Source organism: Schistocerca americana, chromosome 6 (genome assembly GCF_021461395.2).
Source record: "Schistocerca americana isolate TAMUIC-IGC-003095 chromosome 6, iqSchAmer2.1, whole genome shotgun sequence".
Taxonomy (NCBI): domain Eukaryota; kingdom Metazoa; phylum Arthropoda; class Insecta; order Orthoptera; family Acrididae; genus Schistocerca; species Schistocerca americana.
This window is the reverse complement of record NC_060124.1, coordinates 88,385,489-88,409,172: the sequence shown is the minus strand read 5'-3', so window position 1 is coordinate 88,409,172 and position 23,684 is coordinate 88,385,489. Positions and strand designations below refer to the sequence as shown.

The 23,684-nt window shown below is 41.3% G+C and overlaps 1 protein-coding gene across 2 annotated transcripts in view; it reads right to left on the bottom strand.

The window, feature by feature from the left end:
• Window positions 1-23,684, bottom strand: part of LOC124619823 (malonate--CoA ligase ACSF3, mitochondrial) — a 108,611-nt gene that overhangs the window by 17,332 nt on the left and 67,595 nt on the right. For both annotated transcript variants that reach the window (XM_047146427.1, XM_047146428.1), the window contains exons 5-9: window positions 21,930-22,086; window positions 21,457-21,657; window positions 19,759-19,904; window positions 13,772-13,921; window positions 10,690-10,868 (exon numbers count right to left, since the gene is read on the bottom strand). In XM_047146427.1, the coding sequence (XP_047002383.1) occupies window positions 10,690-10,868; window positions 13,772-13,921; window positions 19,759-19,904; window positions 21,457-21,657; window positions 21,930-22,086 (833 nt within the window). The remainder of the gene's footprint in view (window positions 1-10,689; window positions 10,869-13,771; window positions 13,922-19,758; window positions 19,905-21,456; window positions 21,658-21,929; window positions 22,087-23,684) is intronic.

Here is a 23,684-nt window from a genome sequence, read left to right as displayed (position 1 = left end):
TGTTTTTTCTGCATGAAATACACTAATATGTACTAGGCATGCAGTCTTAGTTTGGTATGACATGTCAGATGTAAACATTCCTCCTCAAGATGCTCTGTAACACGATGGCAATATCCGCACTCTTTCTCACTCAAGACATTCCTAAACCAAATGACTTCCTTGTTGGCAACAAACTGTAGATTTCATGTCTACGGTTCTCTGTTTATGAAGACAGCCAACTTTAGTGTTTTAACCAATATTGTGTTACAAATTTTGCTTACCTACCAAGCGGTGGCAGGAGAACACACATATTAAAGGTATTACAGTTTGCAACCTTCTGGAGCAAGTGGCTTCTTCTTCTGGCACAAGGATTGAAGTGGAAGGAAGAGGAGTGAAGGAAAAGGACTGGTGAGGTATAAAAAAGGGGTAGAGTTTGTAAAAGTCACCCAGAAGCCCGGATCAGGGGAGACTTACCAGATGGGATATTATCAAAAATTGATTATTTTCACTCATAAGTTTTATCTGCCATAATTATGATTATCAATAGCAAGTCTCATATTAGAACATGAATATCTTTTTAATTTGGTTTCATGAAAGAGAAGAGCTAATTGCTGGTAGAAGGTGCGGGCTTTCAAAAATAAAAAAAAAAATGATGGTGTGGCCATCAGCTACGTACCCTCAGACTCAGAGTTGAAATATTAAAAGTTGTGGCTGGTTTCACTGTCTAGGAGCTGGGATATGAAACTGCCGCATTACAAGCCAAATATGCTGAGTCTTCAGTAAACAACATGAACACACACATGAATCGAATGGTCGAAGGTTCCTATCACTCGGTAATTGCGAATTTTGAATGTAACACAGAAATTTATAAATGAAAGATTGTAATTAAATAAAATCTGCAGGTACTATTTTAAATACTTTAAATGATGAGCTCGATAGTAGGAGTACTTTTAAGAATGCCGTTTATTACTGCAAAACACTTATTGGTGTCGATGGTCCAGCAACTACATAAAATATACGTTGAACAACAGGGAAACAATAGATTCCTACTTCACGTAATTAATTATGAACAACAACACAGCTCGCGAGATATTCACTTCCAAACGCATACTACGTCTTCACTGCAGAAGCCATGGAAATCTCTCAAGTGCACAAGTCGGCACTACGAAATATTTCTATCTCCCGCAAACTGCTGCACTCTCCAAGTATTTCCTGTGACCTCCCGTCACTCCTCCACATCCAGCACTCCTCATGTCCAGTGCAACCTGATGCTCCTCCCCCACTTCCATACAGTCTCCCCATTAACGAGTGCTGTGATTGGCTAGAGCGCTCCCACCATTTCTCCACGCCAACACTCAATCACAAACATATTGAAACACATAAGAAATACTGGATTTACATTTAAACAACTTGAAATTAAATAAATATTCCTACGGCTGGACCATAAACACGCTCTAACACACATTATTAAATACGTATACAAATCAAATAAACATATATCAAAGGAACAGAAACAAAAGCAGGCCAGTAGCCTAATGTCTCTGTGCATTCTAAAACACAGTAAATATTCGACCAATTTCTTCATGAATAGTATATACCAGATATAAACAAAGACATGGACGAATAAATATATTTGTAAGCATGCTGCTACTGTTTTTTCGTGTAACTGTGGAGTACTTATGGCCTGATGTGATTAATAGTAATCTGCCACTTTGACCTCCAATAACTCATGTACTATGCAACTTGCATAGGTTTACACTTTCTAAAGAGATGTCAATCGACAAAATCAGATGAACCGTTTAGATTTTGGAAATTCGTTGCTGGGTGTTACTTGTATAATTTACAGCCAGATACTAAACTTTAAACTAATAAAGATATTGAAAATCTGATTACACCATCAGAATCATTGTGCAAATAATGGTAATATACATGTTTCTTTTTAAGGTATCATGATTGCTCTGGCTCTTACTAATTTCTACATGAGCTGTGAAATGTCTGCCATTATGGTTTCACAAAGTCCGCCATCTTTGGCACTTCCGGCATGCAAATCTCCTTCATCAACACAAAGCACAGTCCTCGACACAGCGCCAACATGGAATCCCCAGCCACACGGTCGGCCTGGACCATGCGCTGGGGCTACCCCTCTTGCTCTGGCTAACTTTCAGCTGGTGTGACTCAAGCAACGAAGAGCTTTGAGATGGTGCCAGCATGTTTGTTTAAGCTGCCGAATATGAGGGAGCCAAGTCAACCGGGTACCAAAAAGCAAGCCCAAAAACTAATGTGTCTCCATCACGGCAAGAGGTTCGCCATCAAGAGAAAGCCATGGCTCAGGGTGAACAGTGCAACGCCAGCAGAAATGTATAACGCAGGTCTTGGCGGCTGAGAACTGGAAGCCGTGCGCGATGGCCCAAGACTGCGCTCTGTAGCCACCATTCAGCAACCGCAATGGCAGGGGAGCTATAGTACAGGCAAAAGTCTTCAGTATACAAAGAAGCCAATATGGACGTTCCCAGAGCTGCAGCTAGCCTATTGATATCAACTAAAAAGAGACAGACACTCAAGACAGAGCCTTGTGGGACCCCATACTCCTGGACTTGGGAGGAACAATGGGAGGAACCAACTTGCACACGGAAGGAATGAAGGGACGGAAAATTCTGAATAAAAATCAGGAGCAGGCCCCTAAGACCCCACCCATGAAGCATGGCGAGGATGTGATGTCACCATGTTGTATCTTACACCTTCCGCATGTCAAAAAAGACGGCAACCAGATGCTGATGGCAGGCAAATGCCGTTCGGATGGCAGACTCCAGGCAGACCACATTATCGGTAGCAGAGCGGCCCTTATGGAACCCATCCTGAGACGGAGCCAGAAGGCCCCGAGACTCAAGTAGCCAACTCAACCTCTGGCTCACCGTGCGGTCGAGCAACTTCCAGGGAACATTGGTGAAGCTAATGGGGCAGTAGCTGTCCACTTACAGTGGGTTGTTGCCAGGTTTCAACATGGGGATGACAATGCTTTCCCAGCACTGGGATGGGAACTCACCCTCAACCCAGATCGGTTGAAAAGGTCGAGGAGGTGTCGCTGGCAGTCCACCAAGAGTTGTTTGAACATCTGATAGTGGATGTGATCTGGCCTGGGAGCCACATCAGGGCAAGCGGCTTGGGCACTTTGGAATTCCCACTCACTGAATGGAGCATTGTACGATTCGAGGTGGTGCATATGGATTGAAAGGCTCCGATGTTCCAACTGCTCTATCAGGGAGTGGAAGGCCAGTGGGTAATTCATAGAGGTGGAACTCTGAGCATAATGCTCTGCTAAGAGTTCTGCAATCATGTCGGATTCAGTACAGACTGCTCCATTCAGGGAAAGCCCAGGCACGCTGATGGGTGTCTGATACCCATAGAGTCGCCTAATCTTGCTCCAAACCTGTGATGGAGAGGTATGGATGCCAACAGTGGAGACCTACCATTCCCAGCACTCCTGCTTCCATTGGCAAATAAGGCGTCGGGCTCGGATCCGCTTAAAGGTAATGAGGTGTTCCACTGACGGGTGCCACTTATAATGTTGGAGGACCCGCCTGCAATCTCTAATTGCCTGAGCAATCTCCGGTGACCACCACGGCACATTCCTCTGCCAAGGGGACCCGGAAGAACAGGAATTGCAGATTCTGCTGCAGAAACGATTCCGGTGGTGATCGTTTAAACCACCATATCAATGGCGTCATGAGAAAGAGGCTCAATAATGGCAATGGAGGTGAACGAGTCCCAGTCAGCCTTATTCAAATCCCATCTGGGGAGGCGCCCAGGTGAGTGACGTTACGGCAGTGACAGAAAGATCAGAAAGTGGTCACTACCGCACAAGTTGTCATGAATGCTCCATTGGACAGATGGTAGAAGGCTAGGGCTGCAGACCGAAAGGTCGATGGCTGAGTACGTGCCATGCGCCACACTGAAATGTGTGGGGGCATCATTATTTAAGAGGGAAAGATTGAGCTGTGCCAAGACTTGCTCAACAACAGTGCCTCAGCCTGTTGCCACCAATACACCTCACAAAGGGTTATGGGCATTAAAGTTGCCCAGTAATAGAAAAGGGGGTGGCAGTTGGGCTATCAGTGCAGCCAATACATGCTGTGGGGCATTACCATCCAGTGGAAGGTAGATACTGCAGACAGTAACAGCCTGAGGCGTCCACACCCGAACAGCGACAACCCCTAAAGGTGTTTGAAGAGGTACACACTTGCTGTAAAGAGAGTCAAGGATGTAGGCGCAGACTCCGCCAGATATCCTCGCATAAGCTGCCCAATTCTTATAACCACCCCGATGGCCACGGAGGGCGGGGGTTCGCATCGCCAGAACCTGGAGAGCAATACAGAAGGAAGGGTGAAGGCTGATAAGTTGGCGGAGCTCAGCAAGGTGGTGGAAAAAACTGCTACAGTTCCACTGGAGAATGACATTGTCCGCGGCCGAAAAAGGCGTGAAGGGACCGAGGAGGCAGATTGCGCCACTGGGTCACCTGCTGCCACCGACTGAGTACCTGTGGGAGCGACATCCATCGTGTCTGAGGGTCCAGCGAGATTTAGGTCCACAGCAGACACCAAAATCTCCACCTCATACTCAAACGCAGAGCTTGTAGGTAGCGGTGGTGTGGGTCCCACCACAATTTCCTCGTTCTTAGGGGTCTTCGGTTTCAATTTCTCGCGCTGTTCCTTAGGGTGCTCTAACTGGGAGGGCTTCTTTGATTCAGTCTCCAGGACAGAGGAGAACCGCAAAGCTCTACGACCAGCTGCCTGTGGCTTCTTCAGCGATGGTTGGAGGGGTGCTGCTCCCAAGATAGGTGGTGCAGGAGCAAGGGGGCAGGTGTATTCTTACGGCTCTGAGAGCTGACTGGAATTGGGGCAATGGATGGGGCAGTAACAGTAGTGACAGTGGAAGCGTAAGATGTTGTCATGCGCATATTTTCCTTTCCTTCTATAGAATCCTACAGTCCGGCGAGCAAGGGGAATGGTGCTCTCAGCAACTGACACAGATGGGAGACGGGGAAAATGGAGTATTGGGATGGGATGGACGACCACAATCTCGACATACGAGGCTGGAAGCACAGTGGGAAGACATATGGCCGAACTTCCGACACTTAAAGCACCGCATCGGGGGAGGGATATACGACTTGACATCACAGCGGTAAACCATCACCTTCACCTTCTCGATTAATGTGTCACCCTCGAAGGCCAAGATGAAGGCACCAATGGCAACCTGATTATCCCTCGGACCCTGGTGGATGCACCAGACTAAATGGACACCTCATCGCTCTAAGTTGGCACGCAGCTCGTCATCAGACTGTAAAAGAAGATCCCTGTAAAAGATAATACCCTGGACCATATTTAAGCTTTTATGGGGTGTGATAGTAACAGAAGCATCTTCCAGCTTGTCACAAGGGAGTAACATCTGTGACTCAGCACAGGATGCTATTTTTATCAAGACTGATCCAGACCGCATTTTGGACAAGCCCTCCACCTCCCCAAACTTGTCCTCTAAATGCTCTACAAAGAACGGAGGCTTCATAGACACAAAGGATTCCCCATCAGCTCTCTTACATACTAGGTACCGAGGCGAATAAGCTTTGCTGCCATCCTTAGCCTTTCGTTCCTTCCATGGTGTGGCCAGGGAGGGAAACAATTTGGGGTCATAAATGTTTGCATTAAATTGAGCCCTGGAACCCTTAGAGACTGCTGGCAGCTGGCCACCAGCAAGAGATGTGCCATGCTTCATTGCATGTTGTCCGCCCTGATGCCACTCACTCCGACCAAGGGACCTCCCCACAGGCGCCACCCAGCTGCAGCAAGGGCCACCCAGCTGCAGCAAGGGCCACCTGGCAGGATGGTCATTGCCGGGAGTCCTGATGCCCCAGGGAGATAGGCATCTACTCCTTGGCATAAGTGGGGAGTTAATGGCACAGGCATCAGCAGAGCGATCCCTGTGTTGTCAGGGGCCTACACCCAACAGGGTACACGGCGGCTCAACCACAACGGACTGGCTACCGTGCTGGATATCAGGTGCAAAGAAGTCCATGGTCGTCGTCGGCGCAGAAAGCGACACTGCATAGTGCATGGCAGAAACTGCACACCGGAATGTATCCTCGCCCAAGAGATGGAGAGTGAGCGGGACAGCAATGCGACGATGAGAGAGTGGGCTAAAGATCTCCATGCACAATGGACACGACGCACCATGTAAGCCCTTCCCCAATTGGCTCGCTCTTTGGGAAATTTGGAAATACGGAAGTCAAACCCTACAGGGGACAATCACATAAAAGCCGAAACGTGGGAGACTCCTTTAAGTCGCCTCTTACAACACTCCTTTTAGACGTCTCTTACAACAGGCAGGAATACCGCAGGCCTATTCTTACCCCCGGACCCGCAGGGAGGGAAACTCATTGGAGACACATTAACTTAATAATTTGAACTTACTGCTGGAAACAACGATATTCATATTATATTACTGCTGAAATGTAATTGACCTTCTGTTTGCAATTAATAATAATACTCATTTCATGTGAGTATATTCACAATATTCTACAATCTATTCATTGCACCTCACATGAACCACACTTATTTAGAAATTTGAGAAGCAATCTAAAGGCAAATTTGACAGAAGTGAAAACATTATATTCTTACTAGTCAATATGTTAGTGACTATTCATTGCTGTAATCATAATTAAGAAGGTATATACAACTAGGGCTGTGGTTACTGCATGATCTGTACGGAGGAGAGGTCTACCGTTTGCATGGCAACTATCAACCAGCTCCATATGGCCATTGTGTACTTTATCAGTAGTACAAGAGAAACACAGTCTTCTATTAAAACTTCCTTTTTTTAACTGTGTATTTCAGCCTTAAGTCACGCATAATTCTTCTAATACTCATAGTTAGAAATACCGGTGCACCTACATACCAGCCGACAAAATTTCTGAAACGCATTCTCAGCAAATATGTGGGGAAGCTTGAACACCATAACCGTAACTCTGTTGACTATGAGTACCATTTCAGTCAACTGTGACTCTGGGAAATAGATATTATGGTCAGTTTTGATGTAGTCTCCCTCTTTACAAGAATCCCACTTTCTGACTCCTCGGGAAAGTTCAACAATTACTTCATAGACCATTTAAGCATGTTTGATGGAAATTTTCTGTTTGATGGAAAATATTATGAACAAACTGAAGGTTTGGCAATGGCTAGCCTGTTCTCACCGGTTCTCTCTACGTGGAACACTTTGAATCAAAGGCACTAGGGGTTGGGTTGTTTGGGGGAAGAGACCAAACAGCGAGGTCATCAGTCTCATTGGATTAGGGAAGGACAGGGAAGGAAGTCGGCCGTGCCCCTTCAAAGGAACAATCCCGGCATTTGCCTGGAGCGATTCAGGGAAATCACGGAAAACTGAATTCAGGATGACCGGACGCGGGACTGAACCGTCCTCCTCCTGAATGCGAGTCCAGTGTGCTAACCAAAGGCACTAGAATCTGCTGATACCAGAGTGTTTCTATCACTACTTGGATGACCCATCTGTAGTGTGGTCACATGGAGCAGAAAAATTTGAAGAGTCCTGAAATGTTTAAAGACTAGTCATCGTAACATAAAATTCATGATGTAACTCTAAAAACAGGATGTGTTAGTTAAGGGAAGAATGGATGGGTAGCTGGGTCATAGTGTACGCACACTGACTTCTGTGTCTCCACACCTCATACGTCACAAAGAAATTAAAAAAAACTCTGGCCATAGAGCTCAAACACTTTCACACAAGGAGAGGCTCACCAAAGAATTACAACACCTACAAATCCAAAGAAATAGTACGTACAATTAGGGAAAGGCAACCATTCACCTATAGGGGATTGATGTGTGGCAAACAGAAACATGCATTAGGAAACAGAATTCACATTAGCTTTCAAGCTCTTGCTCTTTCTCTAGCAAAGTACACACACACACACACACACACACACACACACACACACACAGCTACTTGTTAACCATAAGGCAAAAATACTCTCCTTTTTACACGACATCATTTGCCAAAAATTAGTTTTTTGATATCTCAAACTGTTTTTAGGTACCCCAGATGTTATGAATATCTCATTTTTGAATGCACTATGTACAATCCAATTTTCATGGGTCTGCAGGCAGATACAGGTCTCCTCCCAAGTCTAAAGAAAATTTCAGTATCTTAACAGAGCAGAAAAATATAGTTTGCTCATGTTAAGTTAGAGACAGGCACAATTAAAAGACTTAACATAAGCTTTCAGCCACAGCTTTCATCTGACAAGGGCTATGACAGAAATTTTATGTAGAAGTGTCTTAATTGTGCCTGTCTACAACTTAGGCAATGACTGTTTCATTCATCCAGACTAGGCATACAATGCGAGTTCGCAGCAGTCAGTGCGAGTTCGCAGCAGTCAGTGCGAGTTCGCAGCAGTCAGTGCTGCCACCCACCTGTACCATTAGATAAAATTGTGATTTTCTTAACACTACTTCAAGCAGCCTCAAGCTGGCCCGATATGCATGTAACCTGCTTTCTTTGTGTGCGCACTCTTGGATTAGGAAATAAGACACTAAAGTAGCTGATAAGTTTTGCTATTTGAAAAGCAAAATAATGATGAAGTCTAAAGTTGAGAGGACGTAAATTGCAAATTGGCAACAGCAAGGAAAGCATCTGTAAAAGAGAAATTTTTTGGGAACAAATATAAGTTAATAATAATGGCGTGTGACGGGGCCTCCTGTCGGGTAGAATGTTAGGAATTATTTTCTCAAGGTCCAGAACAAATTTTTCTCTCTGCAGCAGAGTGTGCACTGATATGAAACTTCCTGCCAGATTGAAACTCTGTGCCGGACCAAGACTCAAACTTGGGACCTTAGTCTTTTGTGGGCAAATGGTCTACCAACTGAGCTACCCAAGTATGACTCACAACCATTCTCACAGCATTACTTCTAAAGGTATTTGTTCGGAATACACCGTTATATGGAAGTGAAATGTGGACAACAAACAGTTCAGACAAGAAGAGAATAGAAACTTTCAAAATAGGGTACAACAGAAGAATGCTGAAGATCAGATGGGTGGAATACTAACAAGGAGGTACTGATAGAACTGGATAGACAGGAAATATATGGCACAACTTGATAAGAAGATGGGTCTGTTTATAGGAAACATCCTGAGGCATTAAGGAATTGCCAGTTTGGAAATGCAACAAAGTGTGGGACGTAAAAATTGAAGGCTTGACTACAGCAAGCAGGTTCAGACGGCTAGAGGTGGCAGCACTGAAAACAGAGCTGAAGGGATTTTCACGGGACAGACAAACATGGAATGCTGCATCACATCAGTCTTCAGATGAAAGCCCACCACCCCAATCATAATCAACAACAACAAAAACAACAACATGATCTCATTTGAAGTATTAATTTGTCTGTTGGCATAACATTCAGATGTTACCACAACACAAAAATGTGAAAGGAGAGACGAAAATTTATTCACTTGTATGAGCAGAAGGAATGTGTGGATGGGGGCATGACTGATTCTTTAATTTATACTGATAAGATGCTACAATTAGTATTTATTATTATTATTATTATTATTATTATTATTATTATTTTATACTTGGTGACATGATGGAATAAACCAGATGATGTCTGTTTTCTGCTTAAGTAGTCAGCATTTCACTTCTGTCATTAATTTTAATCTCTCTGAGTCACTGAAGTAGTGCAGATCTCTATTTTAAAAAGGACAGAAGCAAAAGTAACATCATCTCCTTAACAGTGGTAAAAAATAGGACAGATAAAATAAAAGATTTTATAAATCTCTGACAAGATTGGCAGATCAATCCTGTGATCATCCTCATTTGTTTAGTCAATGTCTCAGATATTTGGGGTTTTCATCATGATGCCTACCAATTGTCCAGAACACACCACATGCTTAAGGCTGAGACATGCCTGCAGCAAGAAATGTCTATCTCCACACAGGTCATAAGGATTTCAGAAAAAATTCTGCTTAACAATACTATTTGACACACGTAAAAACAACTACGGTTTCATTACTTGAGGGAGAATGATCCGTGGTAGAAATAGGCACTCAATATAGTTATAATATGCATATATTTTAGTTTACCTTTGTTTTAATCTAGAAAGCAATACAGCGTATTTAAATAACAGCGCTCAATTGCTGAAGGGGTGAAGTAACAATATGCCAACTAAGATTTGTTGCTGCAGCCAGGATAAATACTGCACCGTCTCAAACCTTGTAAGTGATACTGCATGCAACTGTCAGCTTCATATTCACAATAATATGGGACAACATAGTGTTATGCACAAGTTTTTGGTCCATCCCTTTTTCATACGCCTATAAAGGCCACAAAAAGGTGACTGTTCAGCACATGGCTCACTAATACAGACTTAATATAGTTGTGATATGCATAAATTTCAGTTTATTTCTGTTTTAATCTAGAAAATAGTATCATGTATTTCAATAACAGTGCTCAATGGCTGAAGCGGTGAAGCAACAACACTGGTTTGGCTTCAGCAGCCACTGATGAGCAATCAGTGTCAATGAGACTGTGGGTGTGTTCATTTGGGTTATCATTAGATAATATCTTACAACTTCTGACCACAAATTCCCTGAACTCATTAAGGAATTTAGGCTGTAGTGACTCACAGGAACCCACTAGATAATAACACTTACCCTTTGTCCCCAGGTGGGGTCCTCAACACCAAGTACAGCAACATCTGCCAATGCTGGATGCGCCAACAGCTTGGCTTCTATGTCAACCGCACCCACCTTATATCCACCAGTCTTAATGACATCAACTGATGTCCGACCGAGCAGTCTGTAGTAACCATCCTCTATAACAGCTGTGTCACCTGAAAACGCATGAAGTTCCCTATCATTTGAGACATGTTAAGTACATAATTGCAAAGATTTCTTTACATTATTGATCAGGGGACAAAAGCCACAGTGGGTACACTGACTCACATTAAATATTAATGTTTATGGGCCTTGTACACATTGTGAGCATGGAAAAGGGAGGAGGGAAGATCACATTTCAATGTCCTGTATATATCAAGGTTACTTGAGATGGATCATCAACTCAGTTGGATAAAGGTGGGGTGGAAAATTGCATATTACTTTTCTAAAGTAATAAGTCAACATCCTGGAATTCATGGAAAAACATTTAAAGAAATCATTGTAATCATACATCTGCGAAGTTATATGGTTATGAGCACAGCATCTGATGCACAGCTGCTGGTTATCTCTTAGCGGTAGCTTAATATTTAAGCGAAGCTTGATCAAAGTTCATTTTTGTGCTCATCTTAAGATCAGCCGCTTTACACAATTGCCCCTCAGTCTGAAGCTCACAAGGTATGGCCATTTGCCTTACCCATCATTTTGCAATTTGTGCTCGTGCTCCATCTCCAATGACAAAAAGAAAATAACCAGTAGACACAACTCAGAAAGAGGAATACAGCAACTGTTATTTCCAAGTTGCCTGTGAGCTTCTGCCTCTGTGCATAGTGTGAGTTAAGATCATCATCTAAGAAGTGGCACTGTGACTTTTTATTTCTCACTACAAGCGGCATTTGTGTTGCAATCTGGTGTACAACATTTTGCTGTGGTAGTCTTCCAGATGCTTTGATCTAAAATGTTCCATTCTGCTATTTCTTTTTCCGATTTTTGAACACACCACAAAAAGTGCTAAAGGTAACTGATGCTTACCTCTTCCTCTTTTCTCAGAGTTCCATAACACCCTTGTTTAACAACTTATGAGCTAGTTTCAATAACCATATTATGATTTACACACGACCAAGCTCTTTAGGTGTAATGAGATGGAATAGTCAGGTCAGTAGCTTCAGTTCGCCTTGTAGTATCATGTCAACCATAGGCAAAAAAGGTCAAGGGAACATTTGTAGTACTCTTGGGCAATCTAGGTGGATAAAAATATGTAAAGCAAACAAAATGTCTGCTGGTGTTGTTCTAGGTATATAGTGAGAATTAAAAGCAATGAGTACAGCTACATGTCTACAATTCCTAAAGTGCAGTTGTTGTTGATAAGAATTAAGCAACAAAATATCAAAGTTCCACAAACAAAAATATTGTCATAACAGATAGGCAAATTTTCAAAATAGCCAATTTGACTGATTCTGCAGTTCCTTGTTAATGTTATCTGTTTCTGACAATAAAAATTAGTTTCATTTGAGCTGTATCATATATAACTGTAACACTAGACAAAGAAATAAGTTTAATGTTGACTTTACCTTCTGTTGAGGGTTCATAGGTGTGGTATGTACTGGGGTGTAAATGTATTTGACACCTCTCATCTAACACAATATAAAATTTAGGAATGCCAACCAATTAAAAAGAAAATTAAAAAACATTTTTCATTTCCTATTATTTCTACAAATTCTCTGAATATGCAGATTCAAGGTGTGAAAAGTTCTGTTAGCTGCATGGTTAGCAACATTGTTGTTCATATAACTTATGGGAATGCAGCCAGGTCACGTCATTGACAACCGCCAATATTTTGACAGCAGCACATCCTGCCATTTTCAAGGCATAACTGCAGCAGGTCAGCACAGTGCAAGGGAATTTAAAATCAAGATGACATAAGGAAAGGTTGATGGTAAATTGGGACAAGCTGTTTATAGGAAGCCTGATCAGACTTAATTGCATCTGCAGGCTAATAGTTGTCACCATCTGGCCCATTGTGAAAGGGAACTTTGTGTCCTGGTTCACAGGGGCAATGTCATCTTGAACCCTGAGAATTTGTCAGTCAAATTCACCCACCTACTCTGGTCCCTTCAATCCCCACACACCAAACAGCCAATCAACCAACCAACCAACCAACCAACCAGCCCATCTCCAACTCACCTTCTGTTGGAATGGTTATAGTGAAAGGCAAATTAGCTGCGCATTGCACTATTGACTAGCTATCATTATGGCACCAAAGTCTACAGCCTTTTTGCCTTACGGAGAGAATATTTCAAAGAGGACTGATCGTATTTTGCGGATATGTGATATGAAGTGTGTTTTTCAACCACCAACCTTTTAGGTTCCATAAAGGATGATTTCGGTTTGCAAAGCCAGATGCAGCTGAGGGACTGTGAAGGAGCAGTGTACTGAGAATAAGTATCACACAGGCTTACAACAGCCAAGCTAATCCGCCATTGCAGAGCACTGCCTTGGCACTGGTCATCCTTTGGAATATAGCAACACAGAGGTTATGGCATGTACTTCCAGCTACTGGGATGGTGTTATTAAGGAAGCGCTTGAAACCAAGTTAGCAAGTAACCTTATAAATAGAGATGGCAGTTGTTGTTTAAAATCTGCATGGAATCCTGCTTTCCCCTTTGTCAAAAAACAGAGGAACAGAGTTAATGCTCTTTTGCCCACTTTTAGATTACTTTCACTATCGATAACCCTTGACATCGGTCTTCTTTAGTTTATGATGGTGCTTGTGTTTTATCGTTTTGGAATTTCTCTGAAAACCGAGGTTTTAAATTCCCTTACATTGGATTGAATTGCTGTGTCTTGAAAATGGCAGGGTGTGCTCCTGTCAAAATATCAGCAGTTGTCGACACAACCTGGTTGCAGTTCCATGAGTTATTTTAACATTGTATATGCCAGGAGGGAATCAGGTCTCGGAGTAATGGTGTTCATTGTAAAGGTGTGTGTTACGTATGAACTTATGCTAAGAAAGTTTTGGGAAAGAGAAGATAAGAGGAGATATCTTGAAGTTAAAATCACTCCTCACAGTAAGTCTACAGACCTGTCTTGAACCATCCATCCTCTGTGAATTCTTTTGCTGTGGCTTGTGGCCTGTTCCAGTATCTGGAAAAAACATTGTCCCCTTTCACCTGCACTTCACCACTATCACTTAGCCGTACAGTGACACCAGGAAGTGGGTGTCCAACAGATCCTGAAACACATATTCGAAAACACAGATAGTTTACTAACATATGAACTAACAAGATTAATAAATTTAAAACAAAGCAGCTGTGGTAGTTTCATAAAAATTACTGTGGAGTGCATATACATAAAAGCTGCAACATGGTCTAGCAGGTCAACTCTCACTACGTGATTAATTAGGAATGGAAATTACCATTCAAAACTCCAAGGCAATGTAATTCACAAGAGATGTTGAAGTTGCTAAGAAACTGGTTACATGAACACAAAACTTAACAATCAGATACACTATCATCTTGCAGTAGAACATGTTCTTTTCCTAATATTACTTGAACAGTGAGTGCCTTGAGTGGCACAGGTAGCAGTGAAGTTTTTAACGAAACTTGTTACAGAAAATAAATCTCACTGCATTGATTAGCAATGCAAACTCTGAAAAACTTGGGTTTTATATTCACTGTCTAACTTTTATTTCACACGAGATTAAATTTACACCTATACTCTGTGATTTCTTGGGCCAGTGCTTGGGTCATAGCAGACGAGGGGTCTGCCAGGACTTATCTGTGGAGAGAGAAACCTCGCCTGCATCTGATCTGCCAACCAGATTGAGAGCAAAAACAGTAACAGACTGAAGAATGCTTTCTAGCCGGGAGATTTGTAATAGTGAAAGTGAGAAGGCTAAAATGTAGTGGATATTAGCTGGACTGACAACAAAAAAAAAAAAAAAAAAAAAAAAAAAAAAAAAAAAAAAAAAAAAAAATATATATATATATATATATATATATATATATATATATATTGTTGTCAGTCCAGCTAATATCCACTACATTTTAGCCTTCTCACTTTCACTATATATATATATATATATATATATAGTGTGGATGGATATGTGCGTGTGTGCGAGTGTATACCTGTCCTTTTTTCCCCCTAAGGTAAGTCTTTCCGCTCCCGGGATTGGAATGACTCCTTACCCTCTCCCTAAAACCCACTTCCTTTCGTCTTCCCCTCTCCTTCCCTCTTTCCTGATGAGGCAACAGTTTGTTGCTAAAGCTTGAATTTTGTGTGTATGTTTGTGTTTGTTTGTGTGTCTATCGACCTGCCAGCGCTTTTGTTCTATATATATCAGATCAGCAGGTGGGTGGGACCAGAAAAATGGTTCCTGGGACTCTGCATGCAACAGGGGCGACCCTCCCACAGCTGTCCCACCCCCAATCCCTTATAGTCCACGAATAGAGAAGGGAACAGCACTCACTGTTCATCAGAGTGCTACCCCTAAAACAGAAAATAGGGCTAGCCACACATAAAAATAGTTGGTACATAGTAACAGAGGGACGACCAAGGCGCCTGGCAAAGAAGTGATGGATGAGGGTCCCCCAGACCCAGCATGCAGTGAGAGATACTATAACAAGACACTTATTACCACCTTAACAATAACTCAAATTTACTTTTCGTTTTTTTAACATGCTGAATCAGCAAGTTACTATGTCACAAGCCAGATGGTTGGCTGGTTGGTTTTGGGGAAGGAGACCAGACAGCGAGGTCATCAGTCTCATCGGATTAGGGAAGGATGGGGAAGGAAGTCGGCCGTGCCCTTGGAAAGGAACCATCCCGGCATTTGCCTGGAGCGATTTAGGGAAATCACAGAAAACCTAAATCAGGATGGCTGGACGCAGGATTGAACCGTCGTCCTCCCAAATGCGAGTCCAGTGTCTAACCACTGCGCCACCTCGCTCGGTCCACAAGCCAGATGCTGTGTGTGAATGTCAGAATTGAGGAAGCTCACACAATCTATGAACAGTCACATTAACTAATTCAGCTGGGAAGCACACAAGGCATGAGCTCTTGTGAACTGGTGTCGATCATAGATTATTGCTGTAGTTTATTAAATCCCAATCTCATTTCTACGTGTAAATGGTGAATTTAATGTCATTTCATACTGACCATTGTGCTTAAAACCATATTTATTAACTGTGAGATTATTTAGTATTTAATAGTATGTATAGTGGAATCAAATGTTATTGTAAAGAGAACTAAATGTATTTTAGACAGGGAGCAGTGCTGATAGTTGGGTAGGGAGACCAAAGATGTATAACAGTTAGGGGAATCCCCAAAGATACGAAGCATGTTGATGGGTTGCCTTAATTCTTTTTTAGTTTGTGGCAAACATTCATGGAGATAATTCGTGGAGGCAGCCTCTGATACACTGTCAAGTGAAAATGCTTCTTTGGTACTGCCTAAAATGCTGCAGAATTAAGCCATCACTATGTATAACAATGGCCAAGTTGCCCTACAATGCTGAAACGGACACTACAGGTTGGCTTGTTATGGGTAACAGTTGACAGCACAAAACAAGCAAGGACTCGTCTGGAATCACAACTACTGGACGGTACTACATGTTGAAGTTGCAGCAGTGGCTGGGAGGTTGTAGAGTCGTGAGACTACAAGATAACTAGATAATCTGACTTGAGTATTTTTAGAACAAGTGTAGTGTTGAACGGTGAAAGTTATCAACAGATGTTATTATTTATAGTTAAGTAGATTTGAGTTGGAAAGCATGCATGTGTGATACTAATCAATAATCATTTACGTAAAAAGTGCAATTGCCATGACATATTCTTAAACCAGTGAATCAATTCTGCTCCTATGTCTATTCCTTATCCTAAAATCAGTTCACATTTCACAGTTCTACATGCTAATCTAGTTATAAAGTGACAAGCAATATTAGTCAGGTAACCACCTTTGATCAAATACATCCAAAACCAACTTCCTGTTAATGCATGTATGATGTGCAACTGAATAATATAACAGTTCCTACTATTACAGGTAACTGTTCCCATTAATAAACACTCAGAGTATGCATTGAGATGAAGCTAATTGCAATCAAGGTATTATTATCAGTTCCAAGTGTCCACATCAAATCATTCATGGCTCAAAACGTACATTTCAGTGACTCGTTTTTATTCAACATCGGTTTACTGCAATAGTTATCTGGATGTTATGATGCATCTGGATGTGGGTTATGATGCAAGTAGTGACTTGCCATCTCCCCCCCCCCTCTCCCCCCCCCCCCCCCCCCCCAAACTGTTCTTTTGATACAATTTTCATAAGTGTAGGAGTTTGAACTCACTATATTAGCATATGGCACATGTTACTGTATGGCATTTCAAGTAACGACTACATGCAATTGCTACTGTTTGATCGACATCATTCCTAATTAGGAACAGACAACGTAAGTGGAAAAAAGCGCTGGCACCGCAACGAACAGTTCAATTTCACTCCCTCCTCCTGAAAGTAGTTTAAAATATAATGTCTGTCAATAAAAACAATTCAAAGAGAAAATGCAGAAGCAGATCAACCGTTCGTGAGTTGTCTGTCAATGTTAGGCAAAGAATCAAAAAAACCGTGCTCAGCATGGAGAGATGGAAAGAGGGGCACTCCATCAGGATCTGTGAAGCTGCACAACCACAACATACGGTGGCTTGCTACACAAAATCTAACTATGGGTTAACCTGGTATGACGGGTGTGGAGGCAACACAGGATGGTGGATTCCTTCTGGAAGGAACAGGAGGAGGCACACGTTACAGCAGTAATTGCTTGATAGTGTGGAGTTCATTAGGAGGGGCAGCAGTCCACCTGTTACCGTTATTCAAACAGAAATAATTTTGTATAGTGGAAGACAAACCCTTTAAGAGAGATTTCACATAGTTGGACAAGATTGAAATGTGGTGTCATAGGCCTATTAGGTATCAAATAATCCTGCTAAGTGTTGCCTGCACAAAAAATCCTATATACTACTATATGAATGAGAATCAAGTAATGTAGTGTATAGTGATAGCTTATGAAATCACAATAAATGTTACAGACAAGTTTTCTTTACTTTGGACTTCATAATTACATGTTATTTATTGATTATTTGTTCTACTGCAATAATTACTTCGGTCTGTTCAATCTTTCCTATTTTGAGGAAGGGGATCAGTATTGCCTGTCTCGAGGAATCAGAATATTTTCCCTCAGATCACAGTTAGATTGTGCAACATATTGTGGTGTACTTTCTGCCTCTGATTTTGTACTGCTGAGAGGCACATATAAAGTACTCAAGATAACCAAAAAAGTTTTGAGACTGGATTAATATAAAACAACAGAGCGCTTCCCCCCCCCCCCCCCCCCCCCAACAATATGATCGTATGGTACTGCTGGCTGTGGGAGTCTCTGCCGGGGGAAGTTTGGCCGCCAAGTTACAAGTCTTTTCAGTTGACGCCACATTGGGTGAGCTAATGATGATGAAATGATGAGGAAGAGAGTACAACAGCCAGTCCATTGGCAGAGAAAATCTCAGACCTGGCCAGGCCCACTGCTTGGCACTCAGAGAACACTGACCACTCAGCTAATGGGGCAGACTTCCTCCCTATTTGAGTACAATGTACAGAACTTTCACACAACCACGTGAAACTGTCAGAAAGTCCTCCTTTGGGATATTGTTCCACTCGACTGTCATGCTTGATGTCACCGAAGCACTGGCCCTGGACACTAATTTCTGCACTTCGTTATTGTTCAGACTGGTAACACCAAGTCTCATCATCCATGACGAATTTTCCCAGACCGGAATTGTTCACATTTTGCATTTCAGTCAAGTCAAAGACAATATCCACATACCATTGTTTTTGTTCAAGAGACAAGGTGTGCACAACAAACTTTGCATGTACCTTCCTTCTCTTCAAAACATTCTCCAGAATGTTTGGAACATATTTTTGAGATGTTGAATTGTGATTTGTGCTACAACTATCTGACACACCACAGCCACATGTCCAATACTAACACCCCCTGCTGACAACTGCCTAGTTGAATGAACATCTGTAGTTTACAACTGTTAGCTCAAGCGGCTACCATAGTTACTGTGCTGATGTTGCTTATACGCTAGGAATAAAATCAGTTTTGGAACTTTCTGGACAGATGGTATATACTTTAACTCCCCCATCCAAAGGGAAAAGATGTACTCTAAGTGTCACTGGGACTGAAGTCCACATGCAACCCCTCTGCCAATTCCTGCCTGTATTGGGATTTGGGAATCAGATTACCAGTTATGTTACTGTCTTTAAGCATCTCACTATTAAATAATTTTATGCATACTCTGCATTTTTAATGTACATTAAAATTACTACCAGTTGTGTTCAATGAACATCATGACTTGACAATTGCTAGGGACAATTTCACTGTTCCACTGTGATGGGTCCCTCACATCCCGAGGTCCGAGTAACCTGATCCTCCCTTCTCACTGTCCCCAGTCCATCACTCTTTCCTCCGTGAAGCAGGAACTAATACTTCTGAAAGCTACACAATTTTTGTAATTTTTTAAAGTTTTTATCAGTAGCACTGCAATTTCCCCTCTTGAAGGTAAGACCCTCTTCAAGGTAAGTAATGGCTTTTTAATATTATGGTTTTCTCAAGTGAATTTTACTTTTTATATAAATGGAATAAAAAGAAAGATACAACTGTGAAAAAACTATGCCCCTCTATCTACCAGCAGGAAAGCATTTGTATGGCTTCTAACTGAAAGGTCAATGTAATATCAAAATATGAGTAATGTTACCTCTGCTTCACCCTTCCATTCGTGCCATTAATTTACACACGTATTATAGAGTTATCTCCAAAGCTTCTTACAAAATATACAGGACTTAATCCATAAATCATATTTTAAGTTGTCAGGTTTCTAACGTCTTTTGATACTATTCCCTATTTCAGAGTTAGAAATGCAGTTTCACGTGTGCTTACATTAACAACACACAGAAAGAGAAGAAATGTCACCAGAACTACTCTACAGGCAACATAAGATAAATATTTCTATACACACAAACCAGGCTTTCTTTCTCCATGAAGGGGGTTTGATAGGATCATGCCTGTCTCACTCATTCCATATCGTTCCAGAAGACGATGGCCAGTTATTTCTTCCCAACGTTCCATTATAGGTGCTGGCAATGGTGCTGAACCACTCACCATTAACCTAAGAAAGAATATCACTCTCACTGTGTGATGGTTTCATTATAACAATATTTACAATGCAAGAACAGGAGGGTGAGAGAAATAATTCTTTATTATATGTAACAATTAACTACACTTAACTGAAGTCTAGTTGTACAGCTGTAGCACAAATATCAACAAAACAGCTGCAGCACAAATGACTTTATGAGACAAAGTTTTATTAACGTAATACAAGTAAGGTACGGAATCATATCATTTGCAAGAATACCGTGATACAAAAGCAAGTGAGTGTGCAAGTACATAATCAAATACTGGGTTTGTAGAGGCCTACAAGCTGATTCTGTTACTCTGCCAATGCTTTAAAAAGAGTGAGGACCATTCTTCTGTGTTTAACAAGCAAATGTCACAGCACTGATAATTGTGCTACCTGTGAGTGAACAATGTTAGTGCTGAATGTAACTTTTTATTGCTCAGTAAAATAATAATTTTGGCAGTGAGTACGGCAGTCACCACAAAACCCTAAAATTGTTCTCTACTCACAGCATATAATGACATGGTATAGTACAACCATGCATCACTAAACTACCAAACAATGTATCAGCAAGGGAATGGCACTAGTTCTTACAGTGTTAGACAACAATAAACACAAGTAGTACTACACTGGCAGTATAAGCCAAATGTGACTGTGAAAATGTTATTCTGAAACATCTATGGAAAATTTTGGAAATTTGTGGTAAATTCATATGAGACCTAACTGCTGAGGTCATCGGTCCCTATGCTTACGCACTACTTAATCTAACTTAGACTAAGGACAACATACAGACCCATGCCCATTGGAGGACTCCAACCTCCGACGGGGAGGGGGGGTAGCGGCTACCCCACGCAGCAACAATCATGGAGCAATGCTCATTTTTTTTAAGGTTTTATCACTGTACCGAGCTACTAAATATAGCTTGCACTTTCACACTAGTTCCCATACCAAAGTCGACCTATCATGCTTTAAAAGAGCACGCACTGTTTTCTGAATTTTCTGTTCTTTGAAACAAGCTTATTTTTGTCAAGGATTGTTATGTTCCAGTTTAGAATATGCCCCAAGAAACTTGGCAAGTCAGGAAAACTTATCATGTGCATCTGAAACACATTACTCTGTCCACGTAATAGGCCAACTTGTTCCTCGGAAACATGAACTTCTGTATGTAATTAAGACCTCATGATGTACCACCGTTATGATAAAAAGCTTTATACTTCCTGAGAGACCTATGAACTTTCTCACAACTGCAGCACTGCTTAATTTTCAGCCGTCAAGAGATTAAGCATGGACACAATGAAATTTCTTCAGAGTTTGGAAAAAAACAAAATTTAATATATTGCAGCAAATATATTGAAATGCAATTTGTTGAATTTTGAGAGTTAACTGTAATGTTGCAAGTATTGGGAGTACCTTAATTGGAAGATCTATAATTCACATCATAAGTTTCAGTAACCTAAAGCAAGCAATGAAGCTAATTTATTATGAAATATTAATCCATAAATAATACTTTTTGCTGAAATTTAATACACAGAAAAATAATTACCTTATCTTTTGGGAGCAAACAGAATGAATGTACTCTTTCATGCGTTCATTATTGCCAAATGCATGGTCATACTCCTGAATTAGCTTGACATACATAGTTGGCACACCCATGAAAATGTTGACTCTTTCTGCAGCCACTGTATTTAATGCTAGAAGCTTCGCCCATACAGTTGGAGCATCAAATTTTGGTAGCATAACAACTCTGAAATTAATATGCAAATACCTGTCACCAGTTTTTATATATATTACGTTTCTTAAAAATATTAAAAGCAAAAGGGGGGAAAGAGGAAAGAGACAGGATGAGAAATGAAGATGGGGAAAAAATTACAGTGATGCCAATAGCAACACTGACAATATTGATAACATATTTGTGTATGATTTCAGCAAAATCTGGATAAATAAGTAACTATGCTTCAACTTTTTCCTTCGATCTAAGTTATAGATTTGCACTGAGATTGTCTGAGGTTAAGATACCTGGCACCAACTAGGAGTGGGCAAAGCAGGGCATTGACAACACCATGCATGTGATGTAAAGGTAGTGTATGCAGAATGCTGTCTTTAGATGCCCACTCCCATGCCTTTATTAGTGACTGTGCCTGTGCATCCAGGTTGCGGTAAGTCAACACAACTCCTGAAAACAGAATGAAAAATCCAACTTTAATGACAAACAATGAAATAATGATAAATGATGATGATTTTATGTGACACAAAATAAAAATTCTTCTGGTTTCTTCCAGTTGTATGCACACCATAGCTTGATGTAAAGCATCTGAACTCACGGTTTTTAGTCACTTACACTCTGCAGTTATAAATGCAAGAGTGGAAAGTGTGAAGGCAAGACTGACAGTAAAATTTCTTACACATGTTAAAAAAACATTTTATGCAATTCTGTTATAGCAGCACGTCATGTATGTGTAGCATGAATATACTGCCTATCTTGTGAAATTACATATAATTCTGGTATGGTAAAACATATTTGTTTTTAAAGATAAAGTTTCAGTTTGTCATAAATTAAAAGGCATACCATGTAAAATTGCACAAGCACGGAAATCTTAACAGAATGGTTGAAACAGACGCAAGAGTTGGACAAAATAAACACAATGAACTGAATTCTGTGACTGCTTTTTGAGCTTTCTCTAAGACAAAGATTTTAACAATGTATGGAAAGCCCTGGAAAGTTCTGATTGAGACTTATGAATTATTTAGGAATAAGGAGACGACTCACCAATAGGCAGAAGCATCGCGTTGTCGACGGATGCACAAACAAAAGGTACAGAGCTTTGATAGCTTTTGGAATGCAATTCCTTTTTTAAGTTTGTAGGCAAAACACACATGCGCATACTCACTCACTCACTCTCTCTCTCTCTCTCTCTCTCTCTCTCTCTCTCTCTCTCTCTCTCACACACACACACACATACACACACCTGTTTCCCTGCATTGTGCTCAGTCGACTGCCACCTCACTCCTGCCCCACAGAGAGTACTGGGGTGAGGAGGGAGAGTGGGGCAGGATGAGAAGAGGTGAGGTGAGGTGAGGGATGGAGAGGCAGGAGGGAGGGAGGGGGTTAGGGGAGGGGGAGCGTCTAGCAGTTCGTACAAGAGTGAGGTGCCGTCTGTGGGCTAGCTAGTATCGCGCAACTTGCTTTTTTGATAAGAGAGAAAAAAATGTTCCGTTAATTTGGAATGAAAATGTTTGATTAAAGAAAATCTCTTTTACGTTCATTAAACCCACAGCTAAATTTTCTCAGGGCGCTATGGCCAGAAATATCATGCATACTCCAATGAGAAGACCCCAGTCTTACCCACAATGGATAAAAAAATTATCTTTCACTACTTACGCGATAAGCAAATTTAATATAACATTCAAACAATTATTTTTCTCTGCGAGGCTCAATGCTCCAGTATAGATGCCTACTTGCAATGGCAGTGTAGACAATTAAAATAATTCCTTTCAATATAACTGTACCTTTGGCCTAAAATTAAATGGAAATTATGAGACGCCATTTTACATTTACTGGGATTAAATCCTTTCAATACTTTCAGAATTAAATAGCTATAAAGAAATTTTTACACATTTTAACAGCAATGGCAGCGCTTCAACAATGCAATTACAAATGGCCAGTGTAACATTTAACTGCTACATAATTAATTAAATAAAGGGGACAGGAAAGGTACTTTCTTGCTACTAACAAAAACACATACTGCATTAAATACTGACATATTTATTTAG